This window comes from Urtica dioica, chromosome 12, assembly GCF_054948205.1.
Source record: "Urtica dioica subsp. dioica isolate 48M chromosome 12, U.dioica_male_clone48M_v1_H2, whole genome shotgun sequence".
Lineage (NCBI taxonomy): Eukaryota > Viridiplantae > Streptophyta > Magnoliopsida > Rosales > Urticaceae > Urtica > Urtica dioica.
The window spans coordinates 21,512,122-21,538,988 of NC_142767.1; the positions used below are offsets into that span (position 1 = coordinate 21,512,122).

At 42.0% G+C, this 26,867-nt stretch overlaps 2 protein-coding genes and 1 non-coding gene across 3 annotated transcripts; all 3 read left to right on the forward strand.

The window, feature by feature from the left end:
• The first annotated feature begins 8,977 nt into the window (after window positions 1–8,977).
• Window positions 8,978–9,084, forward strand: LOC149380300 (small nucleolar RNA R71). Its single transcript, XR_016294314.1, has one exon. It is a non-coding gene; the product is annotated as a small nucleolar RNA R71 (small nucleolar RNA).
• A 5,062-nt stretch (window positions 9,085–14,146) lies between these two features.
• LOC149380301 (uncharacterized) lies at window positions 14,147–16,680 on the forward strand. The gene is made up of 2 exons (XM_089603660.1): window positions 14,147–14,814; window positions 16,006–16,680. Exons 1-2 carry the CDS (start codon window positions 14,393–14,395, stop codon window positions 16,082–16,084), a joined length of 501 nt encoding a protein of 166 aa, XP_089459786.1. The 5' UTR covers window positions 14,147–14,392; the 3' UTR covers window positions 16,085–16,680.
• A 4,389-nt stretch (window positions 16,681–21,069) lies between these two features.
• On the forward strand, window positions 21,070–23,624 carry LOC149380302 (uncharacterized). The gene is made up of 4 exons (XM_089603000.1): window positions 21,070–21,910; window positions 22,010–22,036; window positions 22,178–22,255; window positions 22,382–23,624. Exons 1-4 carry the CDS (start codon window positions 21,190–21,192, stop codon window positions 23,512–23,514), a joined length of 1,959 nt encoding a protein of 652 aa, XP_089459126.1. The 5' UTR covers window positions 21,070–21,189; the 3' UTR covers window positions 23,515–23,624.
• Window positions 23,625–26,867: the final 3,243 nt, after the last annotated feature.

Here is a 26,867-nt window from a genome sequence, read left to right on the forward strand (position 1 = left end):
CGTTTCCTCTTTTGGATTCGCGCACCTCGCGGCGCGCGGTACAGGGGTCGCGGCGCGAGGTAGTTCTTCTCGGGAGGTCGCGTTCCGCGCTTGACGCTCGGTGATTTTCGACGCTGAAGTTCTTCAACCTCACGGCGCGCGGTATGGGGGTCGCGGCGCGAGGTAAACATTTCCACACCCTCGCGGAACGCGCCAGCTGCTCGGAGATGACTCGGGATACTTTCCAAACCTCGCGGCACGCGCTAGGAGGGTCGCGGCGCGAGGTCTGGAGTCTTCTTGACTCCTTCTTCGTTCTTGACTCGTTTTTGATCCCGAATGCCTCGATTTGTACGGATTTGCCCAGAGTATCATAGAAATCCCATTTTTGACCTGAAAACCTTCAAAACACACGAAAAACCTCAAAACTACCCAAGAACAAGCTCGGATTTAGTTGGGATAATAGGAGTTTTCTACGTACGACACGCACCTATCAAATACCCCCAAACTTAAACCGTTGCTTGTCCTCAAGCGACAAAACAAGAGACACAAAACAAAAACACACCAAAGAAGTTACCTACACTAAACTGGTAAATCTCAATGTTTTACGTGAATTAACTGACTCATATTTGCCTCAATTTCAAACCTTTAGACTTATATCGACACGGAAATCCATGGTTTTAAACTCTAAGTCAACTACAAAATGTAAAAGAATCCATACAAGTTTGTGTTAGCTCAAGCCGTTTGCAATGTTCTTTGTCTCGATTAGCTTTTGATTCCCAAGATTCGTAGCCTTTCCCAATCCTAATTTGCGACCACAAAAATCGATTCTATGAATGATGATATTTTCGATTCGACACACCATAAGCCTTCTCTTCACCCTTGATCTCCACTAATGCGCACATGTCATTTCAAGCTCGTCAATAGGTCTTTAAGGCTTGTAATGTTTTAGGCTAGGGTCAAAGCTATGGAATGGAATTTTTAGTGGCTAAAACATCGACCTTAGCGACTCAAACCTCTCACCAAAAACACTCATCCCCACGTTCTTGGCATCAAATTTCGCCTAACAAGAACGTTTTACTTAGTCTCTTATTTCCCGTGTTTCCCCCCCAAACTTCAATTTAACAACAATAAGCGACAAGTCTCTTAAAAACAAAACGAAGAACACCACGTCAAAATAAAACTATATGACATAAATAAACATTTTTTTTTCTTTTTTTCTTTTTTTTCATTTTTTTTTTTCTCTTTTTTTTTGTTTTTTTTTTTTTTTTTTTCACATAACAATATAAATAAACACCGGCGTGGCATTCTAGTAGACAATGTAATATTTAGAGACTAGTCGGAAACATGTCCTAAACTAGATGAAATTTCACTCAACCATGTCACTCAAGAGTCGCTAAAGTCAATGAGGTTCTTTGTGGGATTTTCAAATCAATGGCTCGGCTTTTTCTGACTAAGTATCGAGAAAGGTCAAACGTTCGGCTTTTTGTGAGTGGGTTCTAGTTGATAAACATTATCGGGTTGGCTTTTTGGCTCAACAGGTTATTCCTAATGCCTATATCATTCTTACTAGATCAATGTGCACTCAATTTCGCTTCAACTAGGGATCCGAAAAGGTTCTTAGTGTGTTCGGTGGTCACTTTTCAAAACTGAGTTAGACTACTATTCTTCATCGTCTAAGAATCGAGACAAACATTATTCGGGCTTTAAGTGATAACACAAAACTCAACAAGATTCTTTTTCACTCGGTAATTCACGGATTTTTTCACATGTCTACGGCTTAAGACTATCCATATCATCGGCAAACATTTATAGAGTCAATTAAAGCACACAAAACACCAATCTCTACCAATTATCCTAAAACAAAACAAAAACAACCTAAAAGATCTACTACTAATGTACAAAAATCCCCCGCAAGACAAACAATTACCCCCCCCCCCCCAAACAGAAAACTTACATTGACCTCAATGTAATCACACAGTATAAACGATGGAAAGGGGACTTACCTTGCGGGGGTGGCCGAGCTCCCCTACTCGTCTTCGTCGTGGTCACCCTCATCCTCGGGTTGCGGAGGGTTGTAGCTGCCCGAATCCCACGAAGGGAATACAGGATACGTCGTCAAGAGGTGCGGAGGATAGGCCGGGTAGCTCGGGGCGTCCGGGTAGATGGTCTGTTGATGCGCCGTCCACATGTTGTAGACATTCTGTTGCAACCCGTCTCGCTCCCGTTGTCGCTCTCCGAAATCGTTGAGGAAGCTTCCTAAGGCGTTGTGGGTGTCACTCAGTCGGGAGTCGAGCCGATTCATCATGGTCATCACCTCGTTATAGTTGTGCTCTTGCTCACGGCGGGTCGGGGCGTGCTCCGGTTCATCAGGTGGTCCGAGGATGGGGGCATTAGGGTCGCCTCGGTGTTGCTCCGAGACATTGACGAATCCCGCCCCATCCGGATGTGCGTTCCCATGCTTCCATTGCCGGAGCTTCATTATTCTCTCGGCATCAATGGGGTCCCCAAGACCAAGCCGGGCTTCATTGTGGACGATTTTGAGCCCGACTTCTAAGCACATGTCGGTGATGATGCCGCCGTGCCCGAGCGTCACTTCGGTGTCGCGGTTCGCGCAGAAAATGAATCGCTCCTTGATCATCTTCCCGATGTTGATCGTTTTACCGGTTACAATGCACGCGAGGAGGGCGAGGCGAGGGAGGTCCACGACGTGCTCTCTCTTGCACGGGATGAGCGTCGAGCAGATGAAGTGTTGCCATGCCTTGGCATACCGGTTGAGGTCGGAGATGGCGATGAAGTTGGGGATGACTTGACCACGCACCCGCTTCGTTTGGTATTGGGCTCCGGGATGTGCTAGCAAGCGAATCCACTCCTCCCATTGTGGGTGCAAGAGGAGTGGCGCGTATTCGTCATGGTCCGGCTCTGGAATCTCGAGGTAGGCAGTGATTGCGACCGACGAGATGTTGACAACCACGTTCCTCACACGAACGAAGTTGTCGACGGTGACGGAGAGGTTCGAGTAGAACTCTCGAACGAGCTTTGGTGCCGCTCTCATCTCGATGTCGGCGAGTTTCTTCCAATGACGGCTCGCAATTTGGTGCTCCATGTTTCCGCACCGGTAGTCGGGTCGGAGTGCCCTCTCGGGTAGCAAATTCACTTGACAAATCTTGTCCCATATTTCACCGGCGCCGTCGATGAGCGTGGAGGGGCGTGGTAATACCGGGAGCGAGTGTCGGGCACGCTTGGGTCGCGACGATGAGGCGGCTCGATGCATCTACAAAAGACAAATAATCCCAAAGTTATTCGATCAGCATTCGATCATGAAGTATATTTGCAATGACTCGTTCCCCCAAACTTGAGCCTTGACCCTCTTTATCTAAATATTATACATGAATTCAAGCCTCCATTGATCAAAATTCCCAGCACAATTCCGTTTAAACATTTCGTCAAACACATGGTGGGCGAGCCTATCTAACCAAGTAATTGAGCAAATGGCACACATTGGCTTGACCCAAAACACCAAAACACCGATATTGACATCTACTCATGATTATCATACCAATTTTATCAACGAAAACAGGGTTCAAGAGTATTTTACCTTGGTTGTCTTGAAGTGAGAATGAAGAACACACAAAGCTAAGATAAGATTTGAAGATGAAATCCAGCCAATATGATGAACAACGACGTGAATGTGTGATTTTGAGAGTTTTGTTGGAAGAAAAATCGAAATCTTGAGTTTGGTTTTTGAGAAAGTCGGAGATAGTTTGAGAGGAAAAGTTTGAATTGAAAAAAATGTGTAAAAACCGCCCTTTTAATCCAAACAAAACGGGACCTCGCGGCGCGCGGTACAGGGGTCGCGCCGCGAGGTAGCAAATTTTAAAACTTCGCGGAACGCGCATGTTGCTCGGGAGTGAATTCTTCAAAAACTCGCAACCTCGCGCTGCGCGGTCCATGGGTCGCGGCGCGAAGTAGCAGATTCGAACCCTGCGCGTTCCGCGCATGTTGCTCGGAGAATAAACTTCAAAAAAAATTCGCTACTGCCCGCCGCGCGATGCCTCGCGGCGCGCGGTAACGCCAGTTTTCACCCTTTTTTTCTCTTTTTATTTTTATTATTTTTTTTAAATTAAAAGAAAACAAACGTGATGAAAAGAAATCGAGATATACCAAACCAAAATAAATTAATTAAAAAAATAATGCAACGAAAGAAAGCACGGGTTGCCTCCCACGAAGCGCTTTAGTTAACGTCAATAGCTTGACGGGTTACCACTTTTTGTTGCTAGACGAGGTCGAGGTAGGCCACCACTTTCTCGCTCTCGAAAACCGCTCCGAAGTACGGTTTGACTCGCTGTCCGTTCACCTTGAATCTTTCTCCGCTAGCGCTCTCAATCTCGAACGTTCCCGACGGGAAGGCTTGTGTGACTTTAAACGGCCCGGACCATCGCGACTTGAGTTTTCCGGGGAAGAGTCTCAACCGGGAGTTGTATAGTAAAACTTGTTGTCCCGGTTGGATCTCTTTGAGCTTGATGTGCTTGTCATGCCACGCCTTTGTCTTCTCTTTGTAGATCATTGCATTCTGGTACGCGTCTCGTCGAAGTTCATCGAGCTCGTTGAGTTGAAAGAGCCTTTGTTTTCCCGCAGCCTTGTGGTCAAAATTCAAAATCTTCATCGCCCATAGTGCCTTGTGCTCGAGTTCCACCGGGAGATGACAAGCTTTTCCGTAGACAAGCCGATACGGGGACATTCCAAGCGGCGATTTGAAAGCCGTTCGGTATGCCCATAATGCATCATCGAGCTTGTGGGCCCAATCTTTGAGAGAGCTTCCCACCATCTTTTCCATAATTTTCTTGATTTCACGGTTTGAGACCTCGGCTTGTCCATTGGCTTGCGGGTGGTAGGCGAGGGTTTTCCGGTGCGTGACGCTATACTTTGCGAGGAGCGCGGTGAATTGGCGATTGCAGAAATGCGAGCCTCCATCGCTTATGATTGCTCGGGGAGTGCCATGGCGCGTGAAGATGTTGTGTTTAAGGAAGTTGAGCACCACTTTGCCATCGATTGTTGGACATGCCTTTGCTTCGACCCACCGTGTCACGTAGTCGACCGCAAGGAGAATGTATTTGTTGCCGTACGAGGATGGGAAGGGTCCCATGAAGTCGATCCCCCATACGTCAAATGGCTCTATCTCCACGACATTCTTCAATGGCATCTCATCCCGCTTTGAGATGTTTCCCGTTCTTTGGCACCTGTCGCATGATTCGACAAATTTCCGGCTATCGCGGATTAGATTAGGCCAAAAGAAACCACATTGGAGTACCTTGGTTGCCATGCGATCGGGCCCGTAGTGTCCTCCGCACTCCAAAGAGTGGCAGTGATAGAGCACATGGAGTATTTATTCGTCAGGCACACATCGACGAATCACCGAGTCCGCACAATGGCGGTACAAAATGGGCTCTTCCCAATAGTAGTGGCGCACGTCGGAGAGGAACCTCTTTCGGCGTTGATGATTGAAATCCGGAGGGATTTTGTTGCACACCAAGTAGTTGACAAAGTCGGCATACCATGGCGGTGAGATTCCCTCCGAGGCTAGCACTTTCTCGTCCCTGAAGTCGTCGTTGATGCGCATGCGATGGTCGGGGACATGAGAGAGATCTTCTAAGCGCGAGAGATGGTCGGCAACGAGGTTCTCCGATCCCTTCTTGTCTCTGATTTCCACGTCAAATTCTTGGAGGAGGAGCACCCATCGGATAAGTCGAGGTTTCGCGTCCTTCTTGTCCATCAAATACCGGATTGCAGCGTGGTTAGTGTAGACGATAGTTTTGTTGCCAATGACATAGGGCCGGAATTTGTCAAAGGCAAAAACCACGGCAAGGAGCTCATTTTCGGTGGTGGTGTAGTTGACTTGGGCATCGTTGAGAGTGCGGCTCGCATAGTAAATCGTGTGGAATGACTTCTCTCGACGTTGTCCAAGGACCGCACCCACGGCGTAATCACTCACGTTCGTCATGATCTCGAATGGTAGACTCCAATCGAGATCGGTGATTACAGGAGCCGTGCTTAGCTTCTCCTTGAGGATGTTGAACGCCTTCATGCATTCGTCGGTGAAGACGAACTTTGTGTCCTTCTCGAGCAGGCCGCAGAGGGGCTTCGTGATCTTTGAGAAGTCCTTGATGAATCGCCGGTAGAAACCTGCGTGCCCGAGGAAGCTTCTCACGCCCTTGACCGAGACTGGAGGTGGCAATTTCTCGATCGTTACTATCTTTGCCCGATCCACCTCCAGCCCTTGCGGTGACACTCGATGTCCCAGAACGATCCCTTCCTTGACCATGAAGTGGCACTTCTCCCAATTAAGCACCAGATTCGTCTCCACGCACCGCCCTAATGCCTTAGACAAATTCTCGAGACAAACATCGTAAGTGGAACCAAAAACAGAAAAGTCATCCATAAATACCTCAATGGTTTTCTCGATCATGTCGGAGAAGATTGCCATCTTGCATCGTTGAAAAGTGGTCGGGGCATTGCACAAGCCGAAGGGCATTCGCCGGAAAGCAAAGGTGCCGTACGGACATGTAAACGTGGTCTTCTCTTGGTCTTCGGGGGCGATGGCTATTTGGTTGTACCCCGAGTATCCTTCAAGGAAGCAGTAATACTCGTGGCCGGCGAGCCGATCGAGCATTTGGTCGATGAATGAGAGGGGAAAGTGATCCTTTCGGGTCGCATTGTTGAGCTTGCGGTAGTCCATGCAAATCCGGTACCCTGTGACGGTGCGCGTTGAGATAAGCTCGTTGTTGTCGTTCTTGATCACCGTGATGCCTCCTTTCTTCGGGACACATTGAACCGGGCTCACCCATGCGCTATCGGAGATTGGGTAGATCACCCCCGCATCAAGCCACTTCAATATTTCTTTGCGCACCACCTCCTTCATGGCTGGATTCAGTCGCCTTTGATGCTCCACGGACGGCCGAGAGTTGTCTTCCATGAGGATGCGATGCTCGCAATATGATGGATTTATTCCCTTGATGTCGGAAAGAGTCCATCCTATTGCGGGCATATGACTTCGCAACACTCGCAACAACTTTTCTTCTTCCTCGGCGTTGAGTTGTGCGGAGATGATGACCGGCAGTGTCTTCTTTTCACCTAGGAATGCGTAGCGGAGATGTCCGGGCAATTCCTTGAGCTCGATCTCCGGTGGCTCCTCCACCGATGGTTTGGCTCGTCTTTTGCTTTCTCCGAGCTCCTCAAAATATCTTCTCGTGTTTGTCTCAAAGCCATTCATGTGATTTGCATATTCTAGGGCTGCACATGTAACAAACGCATTAGTGAAATCAGAGTTGTTTAAGAGACATACCTCGAGGGGCTCCTCCGAGCGAAAGGAATGGTCGTGGATGGCTGCCTTGCATACGTCTACCCGGAATATGTCGTCGCTTGCTTTTGGGTACTTCATTGCCTTGAAAACGTTGAAAGTCACCTCTTCGTCATTTACCCTCAGTTTCAGCTCGCCTTTTCGCACGTCGATCAAGGCTCCTCCGGTGGCTAGGAACGGTCTTCCCAGGATGATGGGAATGTCGCGGTCTTCCTCCATGTCAAGTACCACAAAGTCGGCGGGGAAGATGAATTTGTCGACCTTCACGAGTATGTCCTTGATGATGCCTCGGGGATGCTTGATCGACCTGTCCGCCATTTGAAGTGTCACTCGCGTGGGCTTCACTTCGCCGATTCCTAGTCGTCGGAAAATGGAATAGGGCATGAGATTGATGCTTGCCCCCAAGTCGTAGAGTGCCTTGTCGAAGGAGAACTCGCCAATTGCGCATGGAACGGTGAAGCTTCCCGGGTCTTTGAGCTTCGGTGGGAGCTTTCGTTGAATTATAGCACTACACTCCTCTGAAAGTGTAATGGTGCTACAATCTTCGATCTTGCGCTTGTGCGTGACGATGTCTTTTAGGAATTTCGCGTAGGCGGGCATCTGCTCAATGACATCGGCGAAGGCGATGTTGATGCGAAGTTGCTTGAAGAGCTCCATGAACTTGCTATATTGCTTGTCGAGCTTCGCATTCTTCAGTCTTTGCGGGAATGGCACCGGCACCGTCTTGATTATGGCAGCGGGCGGGGGAGGCGTGATCGTTGGAGTTGCAACGTTGAGGAAGATGGCTTGTCCTCTTCTTTCTCTTTCTCTTTCCCCTTGTCGGCGCTTTTGAGTTCGAGCCTGCTTCTCAGTGTGATGGAGTTGCATTGATCTCTCGGGTTGACTTCGGTGTTGCTTGGTAGAGCGCCCTGAGGTCGTGCATGGAAGTCCCGAGCTAGTTGCCCTACCGTCGTCTCGAGGTTCCGGATTTGTGCTTCTTGATTCGTCATTCTTGTTCGAGATTCGGTGATGAAAGAAGCCAAAAGCTCCTCTATGTTAGGCTTGGGTGCGGGCTGCACGTGTTGTGGGCGATTTTGGCCTCCCACCTGTTGTTGATGTTGGTGCGGCACCGGTGGTCGACTTTGTAGGAAGCCTTGTTGTTCTTGCGCCCTCCATGCGAAGTTGGGGTGGTTGTTCCTTGCTCCGGTGTTGTAGTTGTTGGAGTTTTGGAATGTGGGCCGGTTGTAATTCCCCACGTAGTTCGCATTTTCCGCATAGCCATCATTCGCGTGCGGGCAATCGTCGGTGAAATGACTCCCTTGACACCAGAAGCACGGCTCCCAAGTCGCTTGCGTGGAGTTCACCGCGGCTTTCATCTCTTTCATCTCCCGCATCTCCTTTCGGAGGTTTGCCATCTCGATCGTCATCTGCTGCATAGTCTCGGGATCGATCGTGGTCATCGCGGCTTACGCAGTGGCGGGACCGGCCTTCATGATTCTCCTCTCTATCGGGCATTGGTCATTGGAGCGCGCTAACTCTTCAAGGAGGGCCTGGAACTCCGATGGCGTCTTAGTTAGCACCGTGCCTCCCGCGGCGGTGTTAACTAAGGTCTTCGTCGAGGTGAGGAGTCCGTAGTAGAACGTTTGAAGTTGGACTGGCAACGTGACCCCGTGGTTAGGACATTTTCGGAGCATCTCCTTGAAGCGTGCCCATGCTTCGTGGAGAGACTCGCCGTCCATTTGCGCGAAGCTGTGAATGGCGTTTCTGAGGCGGGCCGTCTTCTCGAACGGGAAGAACTTGGCGAGGAAGGTGTTGCACAGCCCCTCCCACGTGGTGATGGAGTCGGGAGGGAGCGAGTTGAGTCATGCTTTTGCCCGGTCACGGAGAGAGAATGGGAACAATCGGAGTCGGATGGCGTCCGCGTTGATGTTGTGGATCTGGAATGTTCCGCACAACTCGTTGAAGTTGGAGGTGTGCTCGTTCGGATCTTCATTCGGGGCTCCGGAGAATTGGTTTTGCTGGATCATGTTGATCGTCCCCGTCTTGATCTCGAAACTTTGGTTCCCTCCTATGGCCGGATTGACGATGGTCGGGCGATACCCTTGAGTGGTGGGTAACACATAGTCGAGGAGTGGTCTCTCTTCGTTGGCCATGATCTCTTCTTCAATGTCTTCCTCGTCTACGTTTTTCTTCTTTTCCTTTCGATTTCTCTTGCACGTTTTCTCGATTTCGGAATCTATCGGAAGGAGACTCGAATCACCGTCTTTTCGCATCAACCTTCAAAAGAGAAAGATAACGCAAAAACAAGTGAGACAAAAAAAAATAAAAGAATGTTCAAATTGTAATCTAGTTAATTGAATTGCAATTAAAAACTTGTTCCCGGCAACGGCGCCAAAAACTTGTTGCGATTTTTACGCGCGCAAGTGCACGTGTCGCCCAAGTAATATAGTGAATTTAAGTACGAGTGTCGATCCCACGAGGAACAAGCTTAATTAACAAACAAATCAACTAGTACGAATTGAACTTAAAATGAAATGGAAAGATGTCACAAATTATTGACAAGTTTTAAAGCAATTAAATAGCAAAATAATCAAATGACAGTTGTAAGCAAAAAGAGAGGCTAAGGACCAAGGCTTCATGGGTTTATTCAACGGTTTGGATACACGAATTTCACGCACAATCAATATTCAACTCACTACACTTTGCTAATCATACTCACAGAACAATATTGCTAAATCTCTCTCGAGCATCTAACAACCTATGTCAAAATTAGGAAAATCTTCTCTCGATCTCAATCCCTAACAAAAACATGCATTAATACCAAGAGCATTCACACGATTCTATGACAACCTAACTATCTCTAGCTTAGGCATGCAACATAGTAATTCAAACCAAAACACTAACAACCTAATCTTTCTCAAGCATCAAGTTGAAGTATAAATTCATGAACAAGGTAGCTAATCTCGATCAAGCATTAAAAATGGATTTGAATTAAGCAAAGTAGTGGAGAATGAAAATTGAACTTCAATATATTAAATAATATCCATAACCGAATCCTAAACCCGCTACGCCATAGTCCTTAATGGAATTAGTTCATGGCGTAGCGAGAAAACAAAAATAAAATAAAGCAAAGGAGAAAGAAGAAACCATAATTGAAAAACTAAATTGAAAATTAAAATAAGGGAGTTCAAGAGAAAAAGAAAAGAATAAAACTGTGATTGGCGCGAATCGATGAAGAACGGGTTCTCCTCTATCTCTCCCAAACACTAAGAAAAACAATGAAAAAGTGGCAAAAGTCCTAACCAAGAGGTTGAGAAGTGTATTTATAGGCTTAGGTCGAAATTAGGGTGTTTCCTCTAATTTTCGGAGTAGACTGGGTAACAAAACTTGATCCGACGGCCCAGATTGCTCCAGAAAACGCGTTTCCTCTTTTGGATTCGCGCACCTCGCGGCGCGCGGTACAGGGGTCGCGGCGCGAGGTAGTTCTTCTCGGGAGGTCGCGTTCCGCGCTTGACGCTCGGTGATTTTCGACGCTGAAGTTCTTCAACCTCGCGGCGCGCGGTATGGGGGTCGCGGCGCGAGGTAAACATTTCCACACCCTCGCGGAACGCGCCAGCTGCTCGGAGATGACTCGGGATACTTTCCAAACCTCGCGGCGCGCGCTAGGAGGGTCGCGGCGCGAGGTCTGGAGTCTTCTTGACTCCTTCTTCGTTCTTGACTCGTTTTTATCCCGAATGCCTCGATTTGTACGGATTTGCCCAGAGTATCATAGAAATCCCATTTTTGACCTGAAAACCTTCAAAACACACGAAAAACCTCAAAACTACCCAAGAACAAGCTCGGATTTAGTTGGGATAATAGGAGTTTTCTACGTACGACACGCACCTATCAGCTCCTCTTCATCACCTTCTGTTGGGCGTGATTCACCCCATTCCTTCGCCGCCGCTGAACCGGAACGTCGTGAGTCTGTTCGTGTTCTTCTTCTTCGTTGGCGTGGTGTTCGACAAGGTGTGGACTTGGAGGAAGAGAGGGAAGTCGGAGAAGGAGGCGAGGGCGGTCGGGATGGCGTGGCCTCAGGTTCCGACGAGCTTCTCGCTGTTCTTGGAGAAGGACTTGCAGAGGAAAGAGTCCGCTTGGAAAGCTGTGGAAGGTGTACCGCGGCGGGATCGAGGACTGGATCATTGGGTTGCTTCAGCCCGTGATCGACGACCTCAAGAAGCCCGACTATGTCAGCAGAGTCGAGATCAAGCAGTTCTCTCTTGGGGACGAGCCTTTGTCCGTTCGCAACATTGAAAGAAGGACTTCGCGGCGGGCTAATGATTTGCAGTACCAAGTAGGCCTCCGTTACACCGGCGATGCACGCTGCTACAGCTCTCGTTGAAATTTGGAATCATACCCATCGTTGTGCCAGTTGGCATTCAGGACTTTGACATTGATGGAGAACTTTGGGTCAAATTGCGGTTGATACCAAAAGAACCTTTTGTTGGAGCTGCTTCGTGGGCCTTTGTTGCACTTCCCAAAATCAAGTTTGAGCTGCCACCATTCCGGTTCTTCAACTTAATGGGAATACCCGTTCTATCAATTCTCACAGTTGATGTTTGGTTGTGGGTGATTGGATGCCAAGAAAGCTATGTTCTGCAATTCTGTTCTTCTTAGCGCACTCAAAGTGTTCGACAAAATGCATCTGAGAATTTTTTCTCAAAACGAGATCGGTTCTTCACAAAGTCAATTCATTTCTTCATTCATACGATCGATGTTTTCTCCGGGTTATCTTCTCCGATATCCAAGTTCAATCCAAGACGAACTTTCGGGAAAGTTCATCTTGCGGGGGTGTATTAGAGATCAAATATGTTTGTAGTGTCTTTTATGTCTATTAAACGACAAGTTCAACAAGTTGTTTTTCTTTTATTTCTTTCATTGTATTTTCCTTTATTTCTTTAATGTCTCATGGCTATATAAAGCCTTATACTTGTACTTTTTTATAAGATTGGAATAAACATTTTCACTCTCAATCATTCAAGATGAGAGTTAGTTTTTTCCTCAATTCTCAAATCCAATTTCTATCTATCATAACCTAGAAATGTAATAATCGGATCGGAATTTCCAATTTGATCACCTGCTCCGATATTTCTTGTGGGGCCTTTGAATATTTCTATCTACCCTAGACTGACAATCACAGGGTGAGATGACTTTGAATATTCAAAGTCAATAAAAAATTAATTTAATATATTGTTGAAAAAGAAATATTATATATCTCTATTTATATAAGAAGGATGAGAATAACAACACGGCTACCTATAGTTGTAAATTCAAAGTGGTATTAAATATCTTATCACTACAAGAACATAAAAGGATACTAAATAGGCTTTTAAAAAGAAAAAAAACATATGATTGATAGATGCATAAGAAAAAGCAAATCCCACACTGATAGCCACACCCACCAATACATAAAGCAGTGGATACAGATACTTGTAGGGACAAAAATATATTTCTTCTTTAGACTTTTGTATACCACAGTTTGTCCAACTAAAATAACAAGATCACATTATTGAGCTTGGAATCTTTAAAAGCCAATATTGGTTTGCGAAAATATCATAATGTGGCTTATTAAGAATACTTCGTATATACACTTTATTCGAGACCTTGATTAACCTTTCTCCGAGTTTGCTAAAAATGAAAGGAAAAAAAAACCTTTCTGCATGTTTATTATTTACTATTTCAATTAATTCATGTTTTGAATTTTATTTGGATTATCTCTTAATTTTTACGCTTTGAAAAGTCTAATACCACTTAATTTTCTTTTAACTACGTATTAGACTTTTCAAAGCGTAAAAATTAAGAGATAATCCAAATAAAATTCAAAACATGAATTAATTGAAATAGTAAATAATAAACACGCAGAAATGTTTTTTTTTTCCTTTCTTTTTTAGCAAACTCGGAGAAAGGTTAATCAAGGTCTCGAATAAAGTGTATATACGAAGTATTCTTAATAAGCCACATTATGATATTTTCGCAAACCAATATTGGCTTTTAAAGATTCCAAGCTCAATAATGTGATCTTGTTATTTTAGTTGGACAAACTGTGGTATACAAAAGTCTAAAGAAGAAATATATTTTTGTCCCTCCAAGTATCTGTATCCACTGCTTTATGTATTGGTGGGTGTGGCTATCAGTGTGGGATTTGCTTTTTCCTATGCATCTATCAATCATATGTTTTTATCTTTTTAAAAGCCTATTTAGTATCCTTTTATGTTCTTGTAGTGATAAGATATTTAATACCACTTTGAATTTACAACTATAGGTAGCCGTGTTGTTATTCTCATCCTTATTATATAAATAGAGATATATAATATTTCATTTTTCAACAATATATTAAATTAATGTATCATTCATTGCCCTTCTCAAAAACATCTCTCTCTCCCTCTCTCTCTCTCTCTCTCTCTCTCTCTCTCTCTCTCTCTCCGTGATTTGATTTGACAATCCCGTTAGTCCCGGTTAAATATATTTTTTTAAAATTTCGGCCGTTGGATGGCCCGAAAAAAAGAGCCGTTTTAATATAGCCGTTGAATATAGCCGTTGCCCAATTCATTTTCGGGTTTTTTTTTTACCCATTCATTTCTAAAATCTATAAATACCCCCCAATTAATTCATTGTATTCACACTTTTCTCTCAAACTCTCTCAAATTCTCTCAATCTCAATCTCAAATACTCTCAAAACGCTCTCGATTTTAATCTCTAATACTCTTTACCACTTTCAATTTTTCATGGCATCCTCATCCCACAACCGAGGAGGTCGAAGGGGAAGAGCTTCCCGAGGTGAACGAATGCACCGTTTTGAAGAAAATTGGTTGCACTTGTCTCAAAACGCCCCCGACCTAACCACCCAATACCCTTTCGATCCAAATTATGTTGCTCCTACTTTCGGCCATTCGGAATTCACCGAAATTCCAAACACCCAAGTGCCATACTACCCTCAAATGAATCTCGAGCAAGCCTATCAAGCTCAAATTCCGCCATCCGAAGTGGCGTTTCAAGAATTTCAAGAATTCGAGCAACATTATCGTGAATCCCAAAATCCAAATGAAGAAGAAGATGACGATGAAACCCAAAATCCAAATGAAGAAGAGGAGGAGGAGGAGGAGGAAGAAGAAGACGTACCACCACCACCACCTCAACGTCGAAGTCAAGTTCCACGACCTCGACAACGTGAACAACAAGAGGAGACACAACAACGACGACAACGACGAGCACGACAACAACAACAACATGAAGGTGCTCAAGAACAACAACAACCACATCAATAACAACAACCACCACGACGTCGTGCTAGGTCCGTTGTGTGGACTTTCTTTGAAGAGGTGGTGGCGAACGGCGAAAAAACCGGAAAATGTCACAGTTGTGGAAAAATCTTCAGCGCTCACAACACAAGAGTCGGGACGTCGCTATTGTGGAGTCATCACGTGCACTGCCAGGGGAATCAATCTGGAGCCTCGTCAAGCCAGGTAAGTCACATCGATCATGTAAGCTTTAGACGTGATTTAGTAGAATATTTTGTTTCAACCGATCAATCTTTTAGTCATATCGAATCTCAAGGCTTCGTTAGATTCATGAGTTCTATAATTCCAAATGTTCAAATAATGTCTAGGAAAGCCTTGAGATCCGATATCCTAAAATGGTTTTTAGGAGAAAAAGAACAAATGAAACAAACAATATCATCTGGTAGGTATAGCGTAGCCTTAACCTCGGATATCTGGACTGGTCAATCTAAGATGGATTTCATGAGCGTTGTAGTGCATAATATAGACGACGATTGGAACCTGAACAAACGTATCATAGCCTTTAGGAGGATAGAAGGTTCTCACACTGGTGAAAACATCTTAGACATCATAGTTAGTGTTATAGCTGAGTGGGGTTTGACCGATAGGATTATATCTGTAACCTTAGATAATGCCACAAGCAACAACGTCATGATTAGAGAGTTAAATGAGAAACTTAATGTTGACGATACCCTTTTGCATCAACGATGTGCTACCCATATCATAAACCTCATAGTTCAAGCCGGAGCCGCTAGTTATGACCCTTCGATCAACAAGATTAGGAATTACATTAGTTGGATAAATAGTTCAACCTCTAGAGTAGATGAGCTTAAGAGACGCCTTAGAGTAAACGGTCTCCAAGAGCGCACCTTTCACCTAGATAACAAAATTAGGTGGAATTCTACCTTTCTCATGTTGACCAACTTTTTATCCGAGCATTATGTCGATGTTATTGTTTCTTACATTAACAGCGAACATGGCGATAACGCTATATCCGAATATGATATTAGGATGGCTGAATCATTTGTTTCTTTTCTCGACATTTTTCACAAAGAAACTTGTTATCTCTCTGCTGTTTACACTCCTACTTCTTTTCTCGGTCTTCATACTATGACCGCAATTGCTGTGCATCTTGATAAATATAAAAAACGAAACAATTTTTCAAGATTCTATTCAAGCAATGACAGCCAAGTTTTTAAAATATTGGGGGGCTGGAAAGGTTCCATTATTATACTGTTTTGGAGCCATTCTAGACTGCCGATGTAAAATTGGTGGTTTAAAAAAATTTCTTAAGTACATTAGAAACCATTCCGTGGACCAAGATTACATTGCACTTGATCTCGCGAGGATCGTGTAAGCTTTTTATGATCTTTTCAGGATATACGAGGCAAAACTCCTACCGCAATATCGAGCAGAAGCAACTCAATCACAGACGCAGTATCCAAGAAGACACTAATACACGAATGTCTTCGTCAACGCGCCCGCTTACAGCTCATCGCCTCAACAACAAGAAACTGGGACAAGTCAGATGAGATCGAGCGCAACCGACGCACGGTCCCATCCGGAGATCCAAGAGTACGATCGGAACGAGTGGGTCAAACCGGATGACGAAGCCATCGACCTATTGGTTTGGTGGAGACAAAATGCGAGGAGGTTCCCAGTCTTGTCATCTATGGCACAAGACATCCTCACCATCCCTATTTCAACCGTGTCATCTGAGGTGGCTTTTAGTAGCGTGGGCCGCATCATCGACGATAGAAGATGTAGCTTGAAACCGGAGATGGTCGAAGCATTGACGTGTGGTAAGGATTGGATTCAACATAGAAATCGAGCACAAGAAACATTCATGTGCTTCGATATTCTTGACGATTTTGAAGTTGATTTCGCAAATGTAAACATAAATGGTTAGACTAACTTGTATAACTAAAGGATATCCCGGCCCTTGTCCGGGATAAATTTTCAAATAATTAACGAGGAAAAGGGGTGCTCTTTTTCCTCGCCGTCGCACCTTTTTAGGGGTCGGTGAGGTTTTTTAGGAGGCCCATTTTTAAATTTACATTCTTCTTTATTTTTTTTTCTACCCACTTAGTTTAAAATCCTATCAATTATATCATTCTATTTAATTATTTAAATTCTTTTAAAACGTTTTTTTTTTAAAAAATTTCTTTTTTTAATGCCTAACGGGGTCCGAATCCCGTTAGGCCAAGTCCCGTTCCCGTCCCATTACTTTAACGGGACGGGACTCCCGTTTGGTCAATTAACGGGAGTGTGACAGTAACGGTAGCGGGAGTGGCGGTAAGTCCCATTAGGCCACGTTTAGTTCTTGATACCAAGTATTGAGCTTGATAACTACTGAAAAAATTGGCTCAAGGTCCACATTGAGAAGCAGTTTTGATTTGGGGTTTGCACTTAACTAGGTCTAGGAGTATCTAGGAGAGGGTTTACAAAAATTTATAAAAACCAAAAATTTATGTGATCAAAGTTAGTCCAAGTCAAATGAGAGACATGAACATCGATCTCTCTAGCCTTGTAGTTAATTTTTTGGACGAGGAATTTTACCCACTCTGGAAACTCTATAACCGTATGATTCTTAATTCTTTAGGCTCCGTTTAAAACCCGGAAAATAGGAGTGAAAGGAAAATGAAAATCCCTCATATTTTACTTAAGTTGTTTGGATTGAGGAAAATAGGATGGAAAGCAAATATGATGGAAAATGCGAGGGAAAATGTATAACTAAAATGAGGATTTCATTTTCCTTCGAAAATCAAATGGAAAATGAGAATCTCTCCAAATTTGTCTATGAGGGGATCACATTTGTGTGTCTCGTCCAGGGACGACCGAGCCAGAAAAGCTCAATAGGGGAGCTTATTTGAAAAAAAATATTTAGAGGGGCTAATTAAAAAAAATCATGGTAAAAATGAATTTTTTTTTTAAATGAGTCAAAAGTGTAAATTTTTAGGGTAAAAAATGTAAAACTTTTTAAAAATGGGCAAAAAATGTAAATAAAAAATATTTGACGGGGGCCTAATTAAAAAAATTCATGGTAAAAATGAACTTTTTTTAAAAAAAAAATGGGTTAAAAGTATAAATTTATGGGAAAATATCAAGAGTATCCATCGTGTTTAATCGAAATGCGAGATTTATCCCCTCTATTTTTAGAAATATCAGACATATCCCTTCAGTTTAATATAAATGACATAAACCTTCCCTTAAAAAATGTTATATTACAAATATCACCCTTTTCGTTTATTTTTTACAAAAAAATAATATGAACTCCCCAAAATACCCTTAATATAATAAATATTTATTTACTATTTTATTTTAAAAAAAATCAAAATCTCTCTTTATAAAAAAAAATCCTTAAATTTTTGTAAAGAAATTTTTTAATTTCATTTTTTATATATAGAATAGAAAATAAAAAATTATTTCATTAAGGGTATTTTGGGGAGTTCATATTATTTTTTTGTAAAAAATAAACGAAAATGGTGATATTTGTAATATAACATTTTTCAGGGGAGGTATATGTCATATATATTAAACTGAAGGGATATATATGATATTTCTAGAAATAGAGGGGATAAATCTCGCATTTCGATTACACATGAGGGATACTCCTGATATTTTCCCTAAATTTATTAGGGTAAAAAATGTAAAACTTTTTAAAAATGGGAAAAAATGTAAATAAATTTTTTTAGGGGGGCTAATTAAAAAAATTCATGGTAAAAAGGAAATTTTTTTAAAAAACTGGGTCAAAAATGTAAATTTTTTAGGGTAAAAAATGTAAAACTTTTTAAAAATGGGTCAAAAATGTAAATAATTTTTTTTGAGGGGGCTGTAGCCCACCCTGCACCTGAGTTAGCTCCGTCTCTGGTCTCATATTTACTTTCCCGTCAATTTTCTCTTATATTTTCCATGACTTCCAAACACAATTAGAATTTTGACTTTTTTCTATTATTTTCTTTCACATTTTCATTTTCTCTATTATTTTCACTTTCTCTCTTATTTTTCGGGTTCCATACGGAGCCTGAGTATCTGCTCGAATCCCGGAAATGCACAGCGGTCATGGCTCCCCTTAAGTCGGAATGGGAATCGGATCGGCGGTCCATTTTCACCGCATCTTGATCCTTTGCACCTGTTTTCTGTCACACCCCGGGAAAGACGGGTGTGATTAGAATAAAATCAAACACTAATAAACTTTACATAACTATCCCACGGTGCATACTCAGTTATTTACTTTACAAGTCCAAAGATAAAAAAAAAACGAAAACGAAAACCTTCGTCACTTGATAGTCTATCCAGCGAAAACCTTCAAACTCTCGACCGCACTTAATCCCGAGGTCTTTCTAACACTTCTCCTTCTCACTTCCTGATTATAAGAAAAATTTGAAGAAATAGGGATGAGCCTGAGGCCCAGTAGGTGCTATAGTAATGGTTTGATTTTTAAAAATATTTTCGAAAATAATACTTACTTTATAATAATACTACTCTTGTCACGTGTAAATCACCATACACGTACAAGTAATACCTTGCAGAAAAGTAAATTGCAGAAATGTAAATGACATAAATTTAAATTGTGTCTCTAGATACTTCTAAACGTGTACTATCTCCTGAGTCGCCTGCCAACTTAACCCGTGGCAGTCCTCTGATCAGAGCAAGGTGCACTCTCTGCACCGTATACATGTGTGTGTGAAACCGGCTTATCCAGGATATACGAAACATTTCTTTCGTAAATACGGGATATATGTATAATATCGAAAATATTATCAACTTCATTATCGGATATCCCGAGTTGAAGTTCCGCCACATTTTCTAAAAACGATTCTGGGTTTCGTGGCACGTTCACAAACATTTTCATTTCGAAAATAATATATACTTGAGGCCAAACCATAAAATCAGGAGAGAAGGGTTATAATAACCTACCTCGAGAATAGACGTCTATGTCGCTCTTCCACGAGACGTTCGCTCGTCCTGTGAACCTGAACGTTCACTATAATACCGAGAATCCAGACGTTCACTTACTCCGTGAACCCTCTAAACGACTTTCAGTCTCGAGTCCTATCACGATAAATCAAACTGATCTTGAATCAGAATCCTATGAGTAATTCACGATACTCAAACTCAAACGTACGATTTATAAGAATCGTAGAACCCAAAGACATATCCTTGGAACAAAACTTCAAACGATACGAGAACGTGTAAATTCGAACGAAAAAACTACGATCAATCTCATTTCTATAATGAAATCTGAGAATAACTCTAGTAAAACACGTATCGTTTTTCCTTTCCGAATTCCAAAGAACGTAATCAAACTTTATTATTACTAAGCTCGAGTAACCGAGAAATCCAACCTTAACTCACAATCGAGTCTTAACTCTTAAAATCCTTCCTTTTTATTCCGAGATTTCTCTCTACCTTTATATATTTCAAATTAATTCTATAAACTCATTATTCCAAACCAAAAATACTGGAAACGATTGTTAGAAAATTAATTTACATAATTTCCTCGTCCTTTGATTAACTTAATTCACAATATTATTGATTAACTTAATTCACAATATTAATCTTAAAATTTTGAGTCGCTACATTTTCACCGGCTCCAACTTGAACTATGAATAAGGCGAAGAACGCCGAGAGCTTGTAAGACCACAACATGAGTGTAAGTTAACTAGAACCGAGACACCAAATTTCTTGAAAAATATTATAAACAGATTTATGAAACTAATCGGATCGGAATTTCCAATTTGATCAGCTGCTCCGATATTTCCTGTGGGGCCTTGGTTCTGGACTGACAATCACACAGTGAGATGACTTTGAATATTCAAAGTCAATATAATCAAATAAGTTGCAAAATCACCACCACACATGGACCACAACATCTCCGATGCATTATTTTTCCAAAAGGTGTTTATTGCTATTTTTGGACCACAATTTATTAATTTATACTTTCAGTGAAATTTCCATTTGAACTGTAATTTGACCACGTCAATGGATTTAGCTTGATCGTTACTTTTCTTACTGGGGGAATAATTTATTATTATTGGTTCTTGATACCAAGTATTGAGCTTAATAACTACTGAAAAAATTGGCTCAAGGTCCACATTGAGAAGCAGTTTTGATTTGGGATTTGGACTTAACTGGGTCTAGGAGTATCTAAGAGAGGGTTTACAAAAATTTATGTGATCAAAGTTAGTCCTATCCAAGGAGAGAGACATGAAAACTTTTCCTATTCTAATCTCAATAGATAAAACTAATTACCTCCAATTAATACACATACCCAACTAATAGATATAACTAATTACCTCCAATTAATTTTTGGGACAATAAGCACGCAAAATAGTTTTTTAATAGAGCTCAAAAGTCAATACATACAGAACCAAAGCGGATTGATAATTGCACAGCTTATTAATTTAGTTATTTGTTTCAGCCCGGGTCTTTTGTTCCTTGACTTTTCAAAGTGAATAATACATTCAGATTTTATCTTTGGTCTCGATATATTTATTTAATTGGCCGAGTTGTTAGTCAGCATAAATCGAAAAAAAAACACAGAAGGAAAGCTTAAGAATGAAAACACTGTTATGGCTGGTCGTGCTTTTTTGTCTACTATCGTCGCTCGCGACAACCTGTGCTCGGTTTCCATTTCTAACCCGTGCGCCTTTCCATGGCCGACGTTGTCTGCCTTCTTCTTGCGGAAGCATCGCCAAAATATCTCATCCTCTCCGACTCAAAAGCGACCCCAAACCCTGTGGCGATCCACGCTACGAGCTTTCTTGCGAGAATAACGTCTCAACTGTGCTGTACTTTGGAAGTATTAAATTCTATGTGCAGGCAATAAATTACAACAATTATACGATCAGAATTGTGGACGCTGATTATCAGAAATATAACAATTGTTCCTCTTTCCCTCAATACCCGTCTGAATATTGGACGGCCAGCAACTTCAGCATCTGGCGGCTCAATACCATGTGGGTGTATATCACAACGCCTGTGGTGATTTTAAAATGCAAAAAAAGAGTGAATTCCTCTCTTTATAAAGAAATCGCTTCTTATTGCGAATACAGTCATTCTAGTGACTTTTATTATTATTTGGTTGATGCCATATCAATAAGAGCGTCGGATATGGAGATGTCTTGCAGTACAGAGCAGAAGGCTCTCGTATCATCTGATTGGTTGATCAACAAGAATGCTTCGGATATTCGCAATCAGCTTGCACTTGGCTTTGAGCTTACCTGGGCTCCAGAAGGCTGCTACATCACAGACTCCAACGGCATTCGATGTGATTCTTGTAAGATGTTCTTGTTAAATTAATTCCCATTTCGTTTTGCACTATTCGCACTGACTTTTTAGTTAACGTCGTGTTGTTCATGCCTCTGATATAATGCAGATCTCCTCAGTTCAATTTTGTTAACTGGTAAGTACGTTTCCTTTTTAATGAAATCCTTTTTCTTTTCTTTTTTCTTCATGAAAACTCAATTTAATATGCTCTACTATGCATTCCTCTTCTTTGATTCACTAAGCTAATACCTTCCCTCCGTCTTTTCTATTTTTACAGCTGATCTCATCGTAGCTTATATCCTCCCTCCAGTCATTTCTGCTCTTGTATCCTTAATGCCATGTCTTATTTTAAGCAGTAAGAATTTAAGATGTAGATCATTAATTATTCCTTTTTTGGCTTTGCCAGTTTCAATAAAACGTCTCGCAGTTTCTTTTTAAAAAATTATAATACTTGTACGTTTGCCATTTTCCAACAATGCAGACTTTCTGGCCTTTATGGTAATCGTTATTAAATTCCTATGTGGAATTCAATTTGTGATCCCGCTTCTGATCTACAAATGGCGTCGAAGACATCTCTCGACGTACAGCTCCATCGAAGAGTTCCTTGCAAGACACTACAACCTCGTGCCCATAAGATACTCCTACTCCGACATCAAGGATATGACTCTAAATTTCAAGACCAAACTCGGCCAGGGAGGCTACGGCTCGGTGTTCAAAGGAAAGCTCCGCAGAAACCGTCTTGTGGCCATCAAGATTCTCAGCAAGTCAGCCAAAACCAACGGACAAGATTTCATCAGCGAAGTTGCTACGATCGGAAGGATTCATCATGTCAATGTCGTACGGCTTATCGGTTACTGCATCCAGGGCTCAAACCACGCCCTAGTCTACGACTTCATGCCTAATGGCTCTCTTGACAAATTCATTTTCTCTAAACCTGAAAATGAAAGATCTTTGACTCGCACCGAGTTATTTAAGATCTCACTCGGAGTGGCTCGTGGTATCGAATATCTGCACCAAGGGTGTTACATGCAGATTTTGCATTTCGATATCAAACCTCACAACATCCTTTTGGATGAGGATTTCACTCCCAAGGTTTCCGATTTTGGGTTGGCGAGATTATGCCCTTTTGAGAACAACTTTGTTTCTATGACGGCCGCGAGAGGAACATTAGGGTACATGGCTCCCGAGCTGTTTTACAAAAACATCGGTGGAGTGTCTTACAAAGCCGATGTCTATAGCTACGGCATGTTGTTGATGGAGATGGCGAGTCAGAGGAAGAATTTGAATGCCATTGCCGAGAATTCGAGTCAAATATACTATCCTTCTTGGGTGTATGAGCAATTGAGCAGAGGAAAGAACGCGGTGCCTATGGAGGATGATATATCTGAAGAGGATTCAGAAAGGATAAAGAAGATGATTACAGTGGCGTTATGGTGCATACAGCTCAATCCCACCGATCGGCCTTCAATGGGAAGAGTCATAGAAATGCTTGAATCTGAGGATGAAGATCTGCCATTTCCGCCGAAGCCTTCTTATTGTCCGCAACAAGAAAATTTTGTAGTACAAGATTCCGACACCTCATCATCAAGTGAAACCACTTCCACATTATCATAGATATTAATGTCATGTAATGTTTTTCTCCTTTTGCTGAAGATGGATAATGTATATGTATCTCTGCTATTTCCTTACTCCTTAAATTAGAAGATTTATTACTTTTTCATGTCTCTGTTTTCTTCTTCTTCTTCTTTCTACTTCTTTTAATTCAACATTAGGTAGATGTTATAAGAGGTGGGCATTTGGAATTCCTTATGCAAGGGCCCGAAATGTTATGGTCTATAAGTACCGGAATTTTGGCGAAATCAAACTGGAAACTCTTTGTTCCCGCTAATTCCGGTACTGCTCGATAAATAATTATAAATAAAACTAAAATACACTCTAAAAATAAACCATGAGCATACCGGAATTCCATGTTTCATGAATAGTTCCAAAACAGATTTCAATACCGATTCGGGGCCGAAAATAACAATATTCCGATTTAAGGGGATTTTTAATAAACCTACTCCTCCGAACAATTGGCATTATTCTATTTATATTTATTGATACCAAACAACATATAGTTTTATATTAGTGTAAAATTCTTTCGATTACATGTATTTATCTTCCATCTTATTCAATTCGTCCATTCAAGTTTTCTTTTCCCCCACTTTTTTATATATTTTTTCATTTCTCTTAAAAAAAAATATCATCACTCCTCTCAAACATCTCCCCTGGAATTTTTATTTTCTATCAAACCAAAACGTTTGGGATTGTTACAAGGGAAAAAGGTATACTGCTAGGTGTACTAATATGTTACAAAAAAACAAAAACCTATATTGCTTGGAGAAAAAGGCATTCAAAATCTCATCAAGCTTGTTCTTGTCCCGACCACAGAGGGGGTTTTCTACAAATGGGACAAGAGGCATTTAATCTGAGCCAACCATCGATGCAATCCGAATGGAAGCAATGTTTACACTCGGGTATGGTTTTTAGTGTTTCCTTGGGCCAATACTACGACAAACATATTGCGCAAACGTTGTCGTCGGGCTTGGGAAGCCGTCGGCTCTCTCCCAAAACTATCTTTGGATAAGACTCGAGTGTTGGGCCATCGAGGCCCAAAACAAGTGTCGGTGGTTGTGGGGCCACGGACGAGCTAAGGCCCACGGTTGACCTCCGTGGACTAGCAAGCGATTTGACTCGCCCGCAAACGAAACAAAGCATCCCTAAGAAGCACAACACTGTTGGTACTCCGACTCCCATCGCCACCGCATCTCGGGCGGATCGAGGGATTCCTGGGCCCACAATGAAAATTCTACAGTTTACTTTGAGTTTCCATAAACTTATAATTCTTGTACTAAATAAATAACCATACTCGTTATAATAGTATGCGAAAATATTTATTGATGAATTTGTTAAATTTGGAGCATATAAATTTATAATTTTTTACTTTTTCCTAGTATAACTAAACCTAACGTAATAAAGTCTCACTTACTTGCGTTTGGCTATGAGGCTTCATGGGTTCCGATCGGATGCAACTTCGAAGACTTTAATGGCATTCGATGTCGTTCTCCGATGAGTAAGATATTATTGTTAAATTAATTCAATTTCGCGCTTTGCACTGTTTTTCTCTCTAACCTTAAAGTTAACGGTGTGACGTCCATGTCTCTTATATGATGCAGATCATGTCAGTCGGATTTTCCACGATGCACTTCGCATTGCTGGTAAGTATTCTCTCTAACCTTTTAGTTATCAAATTATATATGTTCTTATAAACATGCTTATTCTTTTATTTATCAAGCTAATACATTCCCTCTGTATTAATATTCTTACAGAAGCCCTTGCTTTATACCTCATAACAAGTATGATTCCGAAGATTATAGATCATTAATTAATGATTTATGTGTCATCTACTGCTCTAAAATTGGTATAGTGTGGTGTCAAATAATACTTCTATGTTTTCCATTTTCCAATAATGCAGTAGTAACTGTTACTAAACTCATATTCGGAACTCCATTTGTGATCGCATTTCTGGTGTACAAATGGTGTCGGAGACACAAATCGACGTACAACTCCATCGAAGAGTTCCTCGGAAGCCACAACAACCTCGTGTCGTGCCCATAAGATATTGGGAAATTGCCCTATCTACTACCAAATCACTAACTTTTTCCAATTTCCCACCAAAACCATAATTTGGCCAAAAATGCCACTAATCCCAATGTACAACTACCCTTTTACCCTTCCCTTAAATTTTTCTTACAACCCACACCAACTCTCAATCCCATTAATCCATGACTCCTTCTTACAACCCGCTCATATCTCACAATCCCATTAATCCATGACTTTTTCTCTCTCTCTCTTCCTGTCAATCTCTTGCTCTCACTCTCTCTTCTCTCTCTCTCTCTCTCTCTCTCTCTCTCTCTCTCTCTTCGCGTCAGTCTTTTCCCGAGGACCCAAAAAACCCAGGTGCCCGAGGACCAGGTCTCTTTCTCGCACCAACTCTCTAAAACTCGAGGAACCAAACGCCGACGAGGACCCAAAGCCACCAGACCCAAGAAACCCAGGTGCCCGAGGACCAGCTCTCTTTCTCGCACCAACTCTCTAAAACCCGAGGACCCAAACGCCGACGAGACTCAAACTCCAGATTTAGTCCAAGATCAGGTCGCGCACAAGGTTCGTTTCGCTTTTTAGGATATTGTTTGGGATATTGTTTGGGTATGTTAAGAATCTTCAGAGTTCATCAGTTCTTTAGGATATTGTTTGGGATATTGTTTGGATGAACAGATTTTAGGTGTTTGGGATGAATCTACAGAGTTCATCAGTTGTTGACATTAGATGTCAACAGTTGACATCCACTGTTGACATCTAATGTCAACAACTGATGAGAGAAATTGACATCTAAACTCTACAGAGTTCATCAGTTGTTGACATTAGATGTCAACAATGGACGTCAATTGTTGACATCTAATGTCAACAACTGATGACATCTAAACTCTACAGAGTTCATCAGTTGTTGACATTAGATGTCAACAATTGACGTCCATTGTTGACATCTAATGTCAACAACTGATGACTCTGCAGAGTTCACCAGTTGTTGACATTAGATGTCAACAATGGACGTCAATTGTTGACATCTAATGTCAACAACTGGTGACATCTAAACTCTACAGAGGTCATCAGTTGTTGACATTAGATGTCAACAATTGACGTCCATTGTTGACATCTAATGTCAACAACTGATGACCTCTGTAGAGTTTAGATGTCATCAGTTGTTGACATTAGATGTCAACAATGGACGTCAATTGTTGACATCTAATGTCAACAACTGGTGAACTCTGCAGAGTTTAGATGTCATCAGTTGTTGACATTAGATGTCAACAATGGACGTCAACTGTTGACATCTAATGTCAACAAATAATGAAGACTTTAGATGT